Source organism: Pelodiscus sinensis, chromosome 2 (genome assembly GCF_049634645.1).
Source record: "Pelodiscus sinensis isolate JC-2024 chromosome 2, ASM4963464v1, whole genome shotgun sequence".
Taxonomy (NCBI): Eukaryota; Metazoa; Chordata; order Testudines; family Trionychidae; genus Pelodiscus; species Pelodiscus sinensis.
Genome location: NC_134712.1, coordinates 77915607 through 77930507, shown reverse-complemented (window position 1 = coordinate 77930507; position 14901 = coordinate 77915607). Strand labels below are relative to the sequence as shown.

At 40.6% G+C, this 14901-nt stretch overlaps 1 protein-coding gene across 6 annotated transcripts in view; it reads right to left on the bottom strand.

Annotated features, from left to right (window-relative positions):
• The window catches only part of SLC35D4 (solute carrier family 35 member D4), an 80439-nt gene extending 66527 nt beyond the window's left edge, over positions 1-13912 (bottom strand). For 4 of the 6 annotated variants that reach the window (XM_014570526.3, XM_006117198.4, XM_075920878.1 and 1 more), the window contains exons 1-3: positions 13715-13912; positions 9020-9066; positions 5046-5123 (exon numbers count right to left, since the gene is read on the bottom strand). In XM_014570526.3, the coding sequence (XP_014426012.1) occupies positions 5046-5123; positions 9020-9066; positions 13715-13786 (197 nt within the window). In that variant the 5' untranslated portion in view covers positions 13787-13912. The remainder of the gene's footprint in view (positions 1-5045; positions 5124-9019; positions 9067-13714) is intronic. The other 2 variants (XM_075920876.1, XM_075920879.1) reach the window with 1 other exon arrangement.
• Between the last annotated feature and the right edge of the window lie 989 nt (positions 13913-14901).

The window sequence follows — 14901 nt, the reverse complement described above, 5'->3', positions numbered from 1 at the left end:
TGAAATGTAGCAAGAGATACCCATGGCTTTTGCTACATTTTAAAGGCAGAGGTGCAGCTTCTAGGTCTCGGGGTGAGCCGGGACAGCTGATTCCTGTGATCCCCCGCTGCACCTCTGCCTCCTCTGCCCACCCCCCGGTGGAGAAAGTGCTGGGGGGAACTGGCTTTTAAGCTGGCTCCCTTCCTTGTGGTCTTTGATAGAGGCAGCAAGCAGGGGAAGCTACTAGTCAAGTAGTGACTTGACTACCCAATAAATATATGCTTATCGGGTAGTCAATTACTCGATTAGTCAATTACATCCCTATACCAAAGGGAGTAAGGAAGGAAAGGGTTGTTCCATTGACTTTCATTGGCTTTGGAACAGGCCTAAAAGATCATGAAGTAACTCCAGAATATTTATGTTTAAAAGTGTGAAATCTTAGTTCTTCAGAAATTGAATACTGTACTACTAAAATCCTGGTTTATATCATGTTCATGAAATACAGTCACATGCTGCAAAAAGCAAAACAAAAAAAACTCTATTGAAGAATGTGAAATTAAAATAAGCTGAAAGAGGATACATGTACAAAGATTTATGCAAATTCAATGGAAGAAAAACACACACATCATGTTTCATTTCCTTTTGCACATTTCTTTTCATATACGCTTTAGAGGACACTTGACTAAAAAACCAGAAGAGCTAAAAGTCACTGACACAGAAATCCCCAGTCTTCCTTGTTTATTGGCTAGTCATTATCATCTTTATAGGAATAATGCGCCTTTTAAGGCTATTGACTGCAACTGGAATTTTGCTTCTAAACCTACTGGAGTGTTCTACCAATGAGTTCACATCAGAGGCCTACCCATAGCAAACTAAGCCATTGAATTGGCAGAACTCTGAAAAAATAAAACCAACTTGAGAACTGGATTCCCATTAGGAACATAAAAAAGAAAAACTGACCATGTTGTGAAGTTTCAGGAATTCCAGAAATGTGTATATCTCCAATGCAATCATTCAAAATGCAGTGGAAAACGACTTCCGAAATAGTTCCCAGGATGTAACAGCAGAGTTCTATTCTGCCAAGAGGAAATATCAGGACTGGAAAAGAGTGCCTAGATATCAGATGAAGTGTTTCATCAGAAATAAGCACCCCTATTTGCAGGCCAGTCAAATAATCAGGTTCAATGTAGCTAGGTGAGCAGAAGAACCTGGGTCTAAGCCAATCCTGATTAAGAGATCAGCTCCACCTGGGAGGATTCCCCATATAAAAAGTTCAGAAATTTACAATAGAGGGGGAACCTCAAGAAGCTGTGGCAAAGCCTGCAGAAAGTGGAGACCTGGGAGAGACCCTTATCAAGCAAGGAAGTGACTGCAAACTTGTCAGATAGGGAGGCCCCAGAGGGAGAAGAGAAACCTGGAGTTGTGTGGACTTATGAATCAACTTTATTGGGGGTTACCATTTGAATCATAATTTACAGTTATTTTTTTATTAATAAGCCCAATCCCTAAGGATAGGTATGTTTGACCAAGAAAAAGCCTCAAGTGAAGTTTCTTTGAATAATTCAAGAGGAAACTGAAGAAGGCTGCCTGTAGTGTAACCCTAAGCCAAGATACAGTGATGGGAGGCAGCTGGCTGGGTTAACTGAGGTCTGGGATTGGGGGATGCACACAAAGTCTCCTCCCGCCCTGCAAGGGGTGCACGGCGCTTAGAGTGAGCCACCAACTGTTCAGAACTTACAGGCCTTGCAGGGCAGTTGTGGGGGCGGGGTGAGAGACTAGGCTCACTATGCTGCCCCCAAGCCATAATTGGCCTGGGGGCAGGGTCAACATGCAAAGTCCCCCCTCACCACTATGGGCACACGGCACCTAGAGGGAACTGCCAGCTGTTCAGAACAGCTGGTGGTTCTCTCTAGGCGTCTGGCACAGGGGAGCAAAGACTTCATGCGCTCTCCCCACCCCCAGGCCAATCAGGGTCTGTGGGCAGGGGAACATAGAAGTGTCCTCGTCCCATCCCTTCCATCCAAAGCCCCGTCCATTCCGGGGTGGCCCAGGAGCATTTCAAAAATTTGTGAAGTGTCCCCCCCCCCTTTTAAAATTATTACTAACATGACGGATAGCATTAGTGACATCCATCCAGGGAAGTAAACTGTTGTAACATTAAGGAAGGAAAGAAAAAAACAGCTGCCTGGCTGTTAGGATGTGATCCAGCCCACTGAAGTCAGTAGAAAGGCTCATTAACTTCAGTGGGCTTTAAATCAGACCTGTAGGGTTCTAAAATTCCCTTAGAGTGAATGCAATATGAATTATAGTCTCTTACTCCCTGCCTAGCTATGTAAAGATGGGCACTCAAAAATTAAACCTACCCACAACTAGAGACCTCTTCTGAAAATCTGGATCTTTGACTGACTCAAACTGAGGAAACTAGCTGAGGGAAAAGCAAAATATGAGACTTTGTACTAATACTAGCATATAATTACTGTGCTTAGCATAATGAGCCTAAAGCATCCGCTATGCCTAGTTATTTAATTTAGTCAATAACTAATAGTTAGAAAATGCTTGCTCCATAACTGTTTGTCTCTCAGCGGTTGTTAATCTCATTTTGTTTCCTATATCAGACTGACATCTAGTGGATGTTAGGTGTTATTTCCAAAACACACACAGAAAGAGCTGGTCAAAATTTTCCATCAACTTTTTTCTTTGACAGAAAATGGCCTTTCAACAAAATCCAAAGTTTTTATCTAAAAATTGTCTTCAATTTTTTTCAAGTTTTTACCGAAAGAAACAAACAAACAAAAATAACTGGTTTTGTTTTGGATATAGCTTTATATTTTTTTAAACAACAACCTATACAAACTCACAAAGAACTTTGTTTTTTTTCCAATCAAAAATGTTCACAAAAATTCATTTCTGAACAAGTTATACTTAAAAAAAACCAAGACTTATCTTATAAAAATGTAAGAACAGCCATAATGGATCAAACAAAAGATCCATCTAGCCCAGTATCTATTAAGGATGTTAAAGACTAGTCAACTATCTGATAAGTGTTTGTTTATCGGATAGTAATGTCAACTAGTAGACTAGTCAATCCTCCCCTCCCCCTCTTGCTGCCTTTGTGAAATAGAGGCAGCAAAAGGGGGGGGGGGGAGGTGTACTTCAAAGTGGTAGTTCTTTGTAGTGTAGGAGGAATGCAGAAGTGCCTATCGACTAGTCAATTAACCACATTTTAACATCCTTAGTATCTATCTTCCAACAGTGGCCAAAGTCAAATACCCCAGCGGGAACGAACAGAACAGGGAATGATCAAGTGATCCATCCTGTGTAGCCCATTCCCATTTTTTGGCAGAAACTAGAACACATGTTCTCCAAACCTGAAGGTCATGATCCCCCAGGGGGGTCACAAAGTGGTTGCAGAGGGGTTCCAAACTATCAGCTTTATGGAGCTGACAGCCCTAGGCCCTGATGAAATTAAATTAACCCTCCCCATTTTCAATTTATACATTCATTACATTGAAAAAAAAACCTTACTGTGTGAAAGAGGTTACCAGTATAAAAAGTTTGAAAAACACTGAGCTAGGGACACCATCCCTGTCCATCCTGGCTAATAGCCATTGATGGACGTAGCCTCCATAAATTTATCCAGCAATTTTTGAACTCTGCTATGGTCTGGTCCTTCTCGGCATCCTCTGGCAAGGAATGCCACAGGTTGACTGTGCATGGTGTGAAAGAATACTTCCTTTTGTATTAAGCCTGCTGCCCATTGATTTCATTTGGTGAACCCTAGTTCTTGTGTTATGAGAAGGTGTAAATAACACTTCCTTATCTACTTTCTCCACTCCAGTCATGATTTTATAGACCTCAATCATATCCCCCTTAGTCATCTTTTTCCAAGCTGAAAAGTCCCAATATTATTAATCTCTCTTTATATGGCAACCATTCTATACTCCTAATCATTTCTTGCCCTTTTCTGAACCTTTTCCATGCCTGCATCCCTGTTGTATTTCCAAGATGTATTAAGGGTAAAGAAAAATAATGCATACAGAATAGAAGTTTATTAAGTAACAATAGTCAACAACTACTACCAACAGAACAAGGCTGTTCCCTGAAGAGTTTGATTGTGACAATGAGAGTTTTGGTCCAAAATATTACTCTATCCAAATTGCCTATAAAAACATATTGGGACAAATTCTGCTCCCATCTACATCCCTGCAACCTCTCGGAAGTTAGGGTACAGGTTGGACCTCTCTGGTCCAGCACCCTCTGGACCTGAGTGGTTCCGAACAAGGGAGTTTGCTGGACCAGGGGTGCTCATGCTTCCGGAGCACCTTTCCTGGCTGCCACCCAGGGAGAATCCAGGGGCCTAACCTTCCCTGGCCCTCCTGCCTGGCTCTGCTGCCCATAGCTGACTCACAGGGCTCTGCTCCCAGTCACCTGACTCCATGCAGGGTGACAGCTGCTCCCAGGCTTCCTAGCCCCAGGCCACTGGCCCTGCGAACCGCCACCTGCTTGACCAGCTCCATTCCCAGCTGCTCTCAACCTCTGTATTTGGGGGTCTCTAGTTTAGCAATATCCTTGGTCCTGCCGGACCACAGATGTTGCTGGACCAGAGAGTCCTAGACCAGAGTGGTTCAACATATAGTTACTTGCACATTAGTGAAAGCAGAATATGGCTCATTACTGGCAAAATAAAGGATGCCCTATTCAAATGGTTTGGATCTCAACATAAAAGTATGCTATCAACTAATAGCACCATGGAAACTTCACTCCTGTATCAAATAAATATAAATGTCTCTTTTTAATTACAACCAGAAACATGTTAAGTCAAGTAATCTTTATGCCACTAACTTTTACTGCTCACTCTTCATGGAAAACTGAACCTCCACCTTACTCATGCCTCTGCTATGCGGAGTGAGTCTGTTTGAACACAGTACACTTATAGTCTGAACTGTGCTCATTTTCCATCTGCTCCTACGTGGCAGCTCAATACTTTCCTCTGCAGCGAACCCAACAGTGTCACAGTCCAACAACAAAAAGTAAATATTAATCGTGTACTGCAGAGTTCACCGTACCTTGAACTGTAACTGATCTCCACCCAGCCCAGCTTCCAGGAGATGTGGAGCAAAAATCCACCAACTAATGTCTGCCACCTGAAACAACACAGAACAGTCACTTGTGTGTATGTGTTTTTAAATCACAAAGCATATTTCCCATACCAAAGTTAGGTTTCCCCCTTATGTAGCTTGGCATTTTTTCTTGCTGTGTCCTCTAGCCCTGGAATGTCATCCCTGAGCCTGTACAGCAGTGGTGGGCAACGTGCAGCCCATCGGGGTTCTACGTGTGGCCCAAAAGACATTTTGTTTACCTTTGCCTGTGTGCAGGGTTGCCAGATTCTGCTCACTTCTGTCCATGTATTTTTTCCCAGCAGGTATTACGAAAGTAATACACCCGCAAAACAAAGATATGTGACATGAGGTGCGTGTTGATTGCACACAACATTGGTTGCAGAGGAAGCACACGGCTGTCACAGGCAAAGTGCTGCTACAATTTATTTGGCACACCTGGCAAATTCTAGGCATGCAAGTGCAGTTATCAAAACTACCAGGAGATGGTCTTGGTTTTAACAATCTTGCAGCCAACTGAGATGAAGTAGGGCCATTCATGCGGCCCACTCACTAGCCTCAGTTGTCCCATCAGTGCTGTACAGTATGCTGTCCTGTTCCTTACTTTTAAAATGTTTCTTTTCATTAGCCTTCAATCTCTCCACCCCATCCATCACCACTGCCACAAATCTAATTCTCTTCAAATATACTTTACAAAGAAGGAACTGACCACTTTAAAAGTTAGAACCCCTGCTCTCTTACATTATACTCATATATACTCTCCCCATGCCCTTGGTTTATGGCCCCTTGCTCTGAGTTGTAGATGGCAAGCAGAGATCTATCAATTTATTTGTCTGACATGCACTATGCATGCTAATGGTACCTAGATGCTAACTTTCTGCTCCAGTATATTATAGAAGGGAGAATGGGAAAGAAAATGGTTAAATAAACTACGTTTTAGGGCTGAACTTCCTCTTTGCCTTCTAGTGTTATTTCATGGGGGGGGAAGGGGGGGGAAAGGGGAACTGTGCATATTTTTAAGTTTAATCCAGTAAATGTTATTGGAACTAGGACTTCAACAACTGACTTCAATTAGATCATTCATGTTAGTAAGCACCAGGATACAATGTGTAATGCCACTGACTTCAGATATCAACTCAAACATGACTCCTCACAATAGGTCACAGTAGGTCTGGCTTGTAAAGTTCCTATCGTACAAACTGTATATTCTTCTATATAATGCCAACATACTATCTGCCACTATTTTGGCATTTCACAACAACTAATAACACTCTGCCCTATCAGAATAGCCTTCTCTAGCCTTCCAGAGAAAGCTTGTAAAATCATGGAAAGACCATGAGGGAATTTGTTTTAAGTTATAAAAAGGAAATCTGTATATTCAGTGCTAGTTTTAAGTTGCACATTTCCTTTTCCTTGGGTTTAGTAGAGGAGCGCAGAGTTTGAATAAACATATACTGAATATAAAGCAAATAGTAGTGTACTGTGCTGTAATGCAAAACCATTGTAACTTGTGTAACTGTTAGGCACAGAGGGTTTGTTTGCCTGTTAGTCCTTTCATTGTGAAGCATTCGATTTAAGCAGTGTGCTGCGAAAAAAGAAAAAAAGACACCATCACATGAAATATGCTACCACCTGATGGTGGTAGAAAGCAGACAGATCAGTGCTCACAGATCAGCAGCTGCAACAGTTCATTTTACTTTATTTAGATGAGGGACATACAATAATGGAAAAGCTGGGTAAACTGGATGTTCCTCAGGGGCTTGATCCTGCTCCCATTCAAGTCAATGGCAAAACTCACAATAACAATGGTGCAGCATCAAGTCCCAGAGAGGAAACTCACCTCTGGCATTGCAGATAATCCTACAAGGTGCAGAGCACCCACCACTCCTGCTGAAGTCAATGAGAGTAGAAGGGCCTCAGCACCTTGCAGGAGAGAATCCTATATCAGAGAGAGAACACAAGCAAAGACAAGAGACCCATGGCACAATAAGATGGTGAGGATAAGGTGTTTTGCTCCCTGGCTCTCTGACTGGCAAATCTAAAGAGATAGTAAGCAAAGGCCTTTAACAATTCTCAGACAACAGTCACCTTTAAAAGTCTGTTATTTACCAACCATTACTACAGTGAGGTAGTCCACTATTTCCATATATTTGGAAATAACTGCAGCAACTTAGGGCATGTCTACACTATGAAATTATTTGGAAATAACTTATTTCAAAATAATAACTCCCAAAATAACTATTTTGAAATAGCGAACCCACACTACAGGGAAGCCTCAATATTAGTCCGAGGCAGGCTCCCTTAACGTGGACACGCTACCTCGACTTAGAGCCCCAGGAAGCACTGGAGAGTCATTACTTTGAACAACTCTGGGGAGTAGTTATTTCAAAATAGCAGTAGTGCAGCATCCACACTACTGCTATTTCAAAATAAGTATTATTCCTTGTGGAAAGCAGGAGTTATTATTTCAAAATAACCAGCCCCTTATTTCAAAATAACAGCATGGTAGTGTGGATGCTCTGCTTGTTATTCTGAAATAAGGGGAGTGATTTTGAAGACCAGAGCTTAGATAGCCCAGTGTGGTAGCTGCTAGTGAATACTGACTTTTAATGAGGAATTACCATATTTGTCTTCTACATACTCCCCTCACATCTGCTTACTCCCAGAAAACAAGTGTGTGTGTGTGTGGGGAGGGGGGTGAGTAGGTGTGGTGTTTTTTTCTTGTGTCTTGGATGATAGAGTAATATAAGATATTTTGTATACACATAGACAGTAGAATAAGTTTCCCTTAAAAAAGTTCATAACTCTTGTTGGATTACTAGAACCAACAGGACTCAGAGAAAATGGAGATTCGCATGGGTACATTGCAGTCAAAGTGCCACAAAGCAGACAAGGTGGGAGGGAGAAGATAGAAAAAGTTTGATAGTGATCCAGGACTTGAAAATATTCACCTTCTATAAACATTATTGGCAGGTCACATATGCCAAGAGGACAGAAATGATGGGTGAAATTCTGACCTCCATTAACATCAACGGACCAGGATTTTACTCAATGTCTTTTGATGACAGCAGTAATACAGTAAAACTCCAATAGTCCGGCATCCAATAGTCCGGCACTCCTGATAGTCCGGCATCAAAATGGCAAGAGCCTAGTGAGTGAACTTCAGCAAAAAATGAGTCACAAGGTAACAGCGGCAGCAGCTGAACTGAGCAAAAAGGGTAAAAAAGGCTTAAAAAACTAAAACATTACAGTATACTGTATACAGTATGTACAGTAAAAAGGGTTTAGAACACTTTATATACAGTATATAATGTATACAGTATATATATAACCATCTTATAGTACCTCCTGATAGTCCGGCATATCTGATAATCCGGCACCACCTAAATCCCATAGGTTCCGGATTATCAGAAGTCTAGTGTAGTAAAATCAGATAACTTGACCAAAACAAAAAGCTTGTCAGAGTAACTTGCATAAAGTTGTGAGCTGAGATACAGAATTGCAATTAAAAAATGGGCAGAGCTTGGAAATTAAAATGTCCCCTGTATTTGTATTAGCCTAGATACTGATTTGTGTTTGTCAGCGTAATGGAAGAAATTAAATAGATCACATATGCGCATCAAAATGAATACTTCTTAAAAGAAGCGTGGACATATTACAATTACTGCTTTCCTAGCTTAAAATATCAGGCAACCATGAAAACTAGAATTGATGGAGAGACTGTTGATCTTGTAAACAGATAGTTTACAAAAATGACATTAATACAAAGCTAGACTAGTTAACTAAAATTTTACTGTATGTTCTTTAGACAAGGAAAGCTTGTAATGACAGGAGATGCTAAAGTTAGCTTCAGAATGGGACAGCTAGACATTAACTGATGAGAATCATATTTCAAGCAAACGTGTTTTTCAAATGGTACTTACCCTTGAAAAAGGGTAGGGTAGGTGAATTTCAGGACAGACAGGACATACTGGAAAACAAATACCAAGTTAATGAACATGATATTATAACATTAACAGACATTCATGAAAGCAATGGAGAACAAGAAACTCCTACAGAAAGAAGCACAAGCAAGGAATTCTAAAAATCAGTGCAATCAACACACATCCCCAGTGCAGGACTTTACATGGCATTCAAGTAAATAAACGATGGGGGCTACACATTGAACAATATAGATAAATATAAATATTGGACTGCAGTCACATTCACTGAGCACCTTCCACACTACACAAGATCAGGATCCAGAAGGGAAAAAAAATGACAATGCAATTAAAGCTACTATATTGCAGGCCTATCCTTGCACAGAGGCAAGGTTGAACTGGCATGTTAGTGTAGCCATTTCCTGACATCGAGTGTTGTGCTTTCTAGTCTCAGTGTGGTTAGTATAGTTTTTTTGGATGGAATATTAAGTACTAGTGTTTGGGAACTGCTTTGGAAAATGGATCGTCATACTGAAGAAGCAGAAGTTGTTTCTTTAGAATGGGATGTGGACCTTAGGGTGATTTCCCACATATGTGCCTCTGCAAATAAGGATCTAAAATCTGCCTTCACAGATGACTATGCAGCATCTAAGGACTTGAAAACATCCCCAGTAAAGAAGAGTAGTTAAACTGTCTGAAAAAGGAGGAAAAATACCATCCCCAAAAAAGGCATAACACAGGAAGTGGTCCGTGTGGAAGAGAGGAGCAGGCAAGTGGGCCAAATTAAGAAGTAAGGCATTGGCCACTACAGAGACATTTATTCCATTAGACTCATACTTTGCTTAGTCCTCAGGCAAAGACTCTGCCATAGGGCTCAGCAGTGAACAGTATGGAGGGTTAGAGACTGATCATAGACTGTTCAGGGTCTAAATGGTTGTTAATGTTCCCTTGAAAGCCAAGGTTATTTTGTGGTGAGAATGGTGAGAATCCTTGGAGAAGATTTAAATCACACTCTTGATAAAGCTCTAGTGGTGGTGAGCCTTAGCATTTGAATCTAGAACGTGGCTGAACCCTAATGATTATGTGGGGGTTGCCAGACTTGCAGTGGAATCATATGAGATAGTTTTTGGCCCTATGCTATCACTGCAGCCATGCTCTTTTACAAATTGCCACTTAGAGCCTCCCTGACATTAACGGGTTTATAAGCATTTGTGTGGGGGCCCAGTTCCTCTATTACAGTATCTCTTCCAGTTCAGTCAGTCCAAGCTGGGTTTCCTAGCTACAGCATTATTGGATATAATGTAATGCACACTCATTACTGATATTTTAATAATACCGAGCCCAAAGATATGTGTCTTTGGTTAAAACTACAGGCTCCAAACCTATGCAAAAGCTACCATCCCACCTCATATATGAGACTCATGATTCTTGTAATTAAAATTACAAGCAGAATTGTAGAATTTGAGAAATAAAATCATAGTTGATCATCCACTCCATTATACTTTTCATACACATATCCACCTGAACAGTATGTATTCTAATACTGGATATCGAGTGTTCCAGATGTGTCTTTATGTAGCTTGCCTCGTAGTGAAACTAAGTAAATTCTCCCTCCACACTAACTTTTTAGTTGTGATGTGAATAAATACACCTGCTACACTTTTCTAAGAAAATATGTGAATAATTGCAATTGCAACAATTAGGTTGTACAGATGTAACTGAAAGTAGAGTTTAGCCCTGTGGATTAAATGTAACTAACAAACCTTCTGAGCCAGAAAATAATGCAGGTTTCAGTCTTAACAACAGTTGCTTAGTAATGCCTGTAGCAAAAATCTATTGACATAATCTTGAAAGGATCTGAGCAAAACTCAACACTCATTGCCCTTAATGGGCATGGAGGGTATGAGTCTCTTGTAAGATTTGGCTCAAATGTTTTGTTGAAGAATATCTGTAAAACATTTATTTACTAAGTTGATACATGTTTTCTCTCCTTCTCTGACAAATGAAAATGCCTTATTCTGATTATCTTCAATTTTCCTGCATTAAAGCCATAAACAAATGTTAGGTGTATGAGGGAATTCAATTTATCTTATATAAAATATATTTATCCAATCAGTGTCTCCAGTCCAGCACCAGTTAGATACAATACAGCTGCTGTTTTGGCCCCTTTCAGTTCCTACCAGCTACTTCAACCCTCCTTGACATTCTTAATAGAAAGTGTGGGAGACAAACTCAGAAGCCTGGCTGGGGAGGGGGCCAAGGGCTTTACATTGTGTATTCATGAAAAGCTACATTTCTCCATCTATCCCAAGGAATTTCACATGTCCTTTGTTTGTACGACCAAGGTCTCTCTTCTTGCAAGGTACCTGTACCAATGCCACAGAGGCACCGTCTGACAGAGAAGATAAAAATAGACTACCATGCTCTCCTCTTTGCCCCCCCCCCAAAAAAATTATGACAAAGTGGGAACTCTGGGATTGATTCTCACTTGTGTCAATTTTGCCTCTAGAATTCTACTATGGAATTACTGCTAGTTTTCACCATTCTCATTGACAGCAGAATCAGACTTACTGATGCCATCAACCCTGAGCTAACAGCATTTAAAATAAATCTGTGAAACTCAGAACATGAAATTAAAACTACATAATACACAAGTACTTAGGGAACAAATAAAAGTTATAGAATAAATTTAGGCTATAAAGATTCTCATCCACAATGTGTAATCTGGTATATTTTCCTTCTATTTCTTCACTGATGTCACTGGAAATTCCATAAGACAGCACAGTGCAAAGTAGATTTTTGTCTTTAATTTACAGTTTAATGAGGCTACAATGGATACTAAGATTTTCTCAGCTACCACAATCACCTTTACAACCTCAGCAGTTTTGTCTTGGATAATGTACCTTGGTGTCTGCAGTATTCTCCAGTGAATGTTGCAAGTACTAAAGCTACCAATCTATTTTAACAGCAACGGATGTTTTCTGGTATACTTAATCCTGCGCTGGAAAGAATAAGGACTGGATGATGTAACAGGTCTTTACCACCTCTGCTTTCTATGTTTGTCAGACAGTTAATAATTACACTATAAGACTATTAAATTAACATTGTCAAAGCAACATACCTACTGGCTCTGTAGCTATCAGTTTTTGTTTGGATTACAAAGAGGCTCTCCCTTTGCTCTTGTAAGTAAGCAGGATATTGCAATTAACATACCTTGAAAATGTTGCTTATTTGCACATCTCTAAAAGCTGAACCAGCTCCATGAAGCTCTAATGTGCAAGCAATCATGGATAATCATATACCCACAACAGCAAATAGAGACCCACTAGAGCTTTAGTTGAGAACCTGGGATTTGATTTAGGTGACATCTTGAGTTGCCAATCCTCCAGGATTGGCCTGGAGTTTTTCTAGAATTGGTGTCAATCTCCTGGTGACTATTGAAAGCAATCCTGGAGATTTTAATAGGCTATTTTAGGAAAACGTGATTACATCATGTTGGGGGAAAAAAATCTCTGGAATAGCTTCAGTCAGAGTTGACAACCCTAATTGCAGGCCTAATTTTGGAGTAACCAGCAAACTTTTCCTAATCAGTATAATTCTTAATTTTGATTGTGCTTTTTTTTTTTACTGCTATCAGCTTTTGTCTGCCACTATAGATTAACAGTTACTATATTTACAAGCCTTCCGTTGTATTGAAAGGATACTCTGAGATGTGAGACGCCCAACATTTGTCCTATTCTTTCTTTTCTTTTTAATTCCAATAAAATTTTAAGAGGATTTTAAATAATTCTTCTTATTAGGGGAGAAAAGTGGTAGCAACACAGCACTCATGAGCAACACTATAACAATAATAATACTTAACAATTATATGAAGAAACCAGATCTTCTGTGCAACTAGTCCTGCTTTACACTTGAATAGGTGGAAAGATAATGACACCTCATGTTTCAATTTCAAGCTTCTAAAAGAATTTTTAAAAGTGAGAAGAAATATACAATGGCAGTGACACTACTATGAAAGTCCTGTACAGTAATAATAATGTGTAATTAATACTTGTTTAATTCTTCCCAGCCCCTTTCCCACAGCTAGCCACACTTCACTCATTTGTCTAGGGCTTTGTTCTCAGCCTTACAGAAACATTGTAATCTACATATTTACAAATAGCCCCTAAAAATTCTCATCACTTTCAATTGTTCCAGATTTTCCTTGGACCTAACTTTCCCCCTCTCTGCTGCCTGGGGAAAGGGCAGGAGTTGGATATATGGAGTGAAGGAATTGTATTTTATGACTGATGGGCTGTTCTTTTAAAGGGAGATACAGAAATGCATCCTTTTAACATGGGATGTGGCGTTTCTGCTGGGTCCTGTCTTACTCATACAGAGGGGCTGGAAGTCTCAACAATACAAGTATCCCTTCCCAATTCCTTTGTCTGTGCACAGCAGTTATTTGCAAGGAGGAAAGGGGCTTTGTATACCCTACTATCACCAGCTGGAGTTTCAATTCTCAGAATAAACTGAAAGTGAAATAGCAGCTCCTCCTCTTTCAGCGGGCAAGGAAAGATGCTGAGAGGAGAGAGAGAAATGCAGTTAGCCTTCCTGCTGTCAGATCTGGGAGAAAATCCAGCGAGGTGAATTATAAAAGTACTCAGGCAATCAGTCACTACAAACCAACTTGCAGCTCCCTCCCTGATTGATCCTCACCTTGTTGGTGAAATAAGAAGCCAAATAGAAGAGACAGAAGGAGAGACCAGCTACGGGTCTCTTTAAATACATCTGTCAACGCATGTTCCCCCGTCCGGGTTAGGAAGGCGAGGCACTGCTTCTTCCCGCTATGATCAGCTGGAGACAGTGCTCAGGAAACTGCCACCTGGAGTAGCTGCCATGACAGGGACACGTTGCTCGATGATTGCTCCAATGAGCACAAGAACAACCTCCTAAGGAACTGCCTTCTTAAAGGGGCGATGCTCCCTCTTGCCCTAGGAAACATGTAAAAGATGAGGACACACATTTCTCACTCTCCCCGTCATCAGCCGCACTGCTCACACACATACATACTCTCGTGTGGGTCTCACACGCCAGCTGGTCGTGGAAAAGAAATGCCTGCGGATTTGAATAGCAAATGCCAACCTTTCTATAGGTTGTTTTGGGGGAACTTTCCTGCAGAAGGGCTCTGGGAAATACAGCCCTGCTCTATAATCCTGCAGCCCTTCCAGAAGATCAGAAGTTTCAGAGGGGTAGCCAAGTTAGTCTGTAACAGGAAAACCTTAAAAAATAACAAATAGTCTGGTAACACTTTAAAGACTAACAAAATATGTAGACGGTATCATGAGCTTTTGTGGGCATAGCCCACTTTTCAGATGATTATGTTCTCTTTTAAACTGCACAGCTTGCCTACATAATAAAATCAGGCAGCAGGGTTTAAATTTAATTAGTTTAATTAAAGTTTATGTAGCAAGTTTATGTAGCAAGACTGAAAACCCTGCTGAACATCCTTTGACATCTTTAAATCATTCTAGCTGCTGCTGGTGGCCCAGCGGTTGTCTTCTGCCCTCCCAAACGTCTGAGTGGCTTCAAACAGCTTTTTAAAGCAAAACAGATCAATAAGCCTGCCATAGGTTGTTTCTTCCTTTTCATCCCCCAAAATTTGGAATTGTACAAAATAATCGGGGAGTTCTATATGTTATGGCCTAAATGAGCCTGAAATGGCAGCATGATCCTACTGTGAAATGAAGATGCCCAAATTCAAAACAGGCAACAGTATTCATTTCTAGCCCTGATAGAATCCATGATATCAGGACTTTAAAAAATGATGTTTTTTTAACATATAGAAAAGCTGTTAGGTAGCTTTGGAAATTTTAACAGCCCTCTCTGAGCCTGGTAGAGTTAGT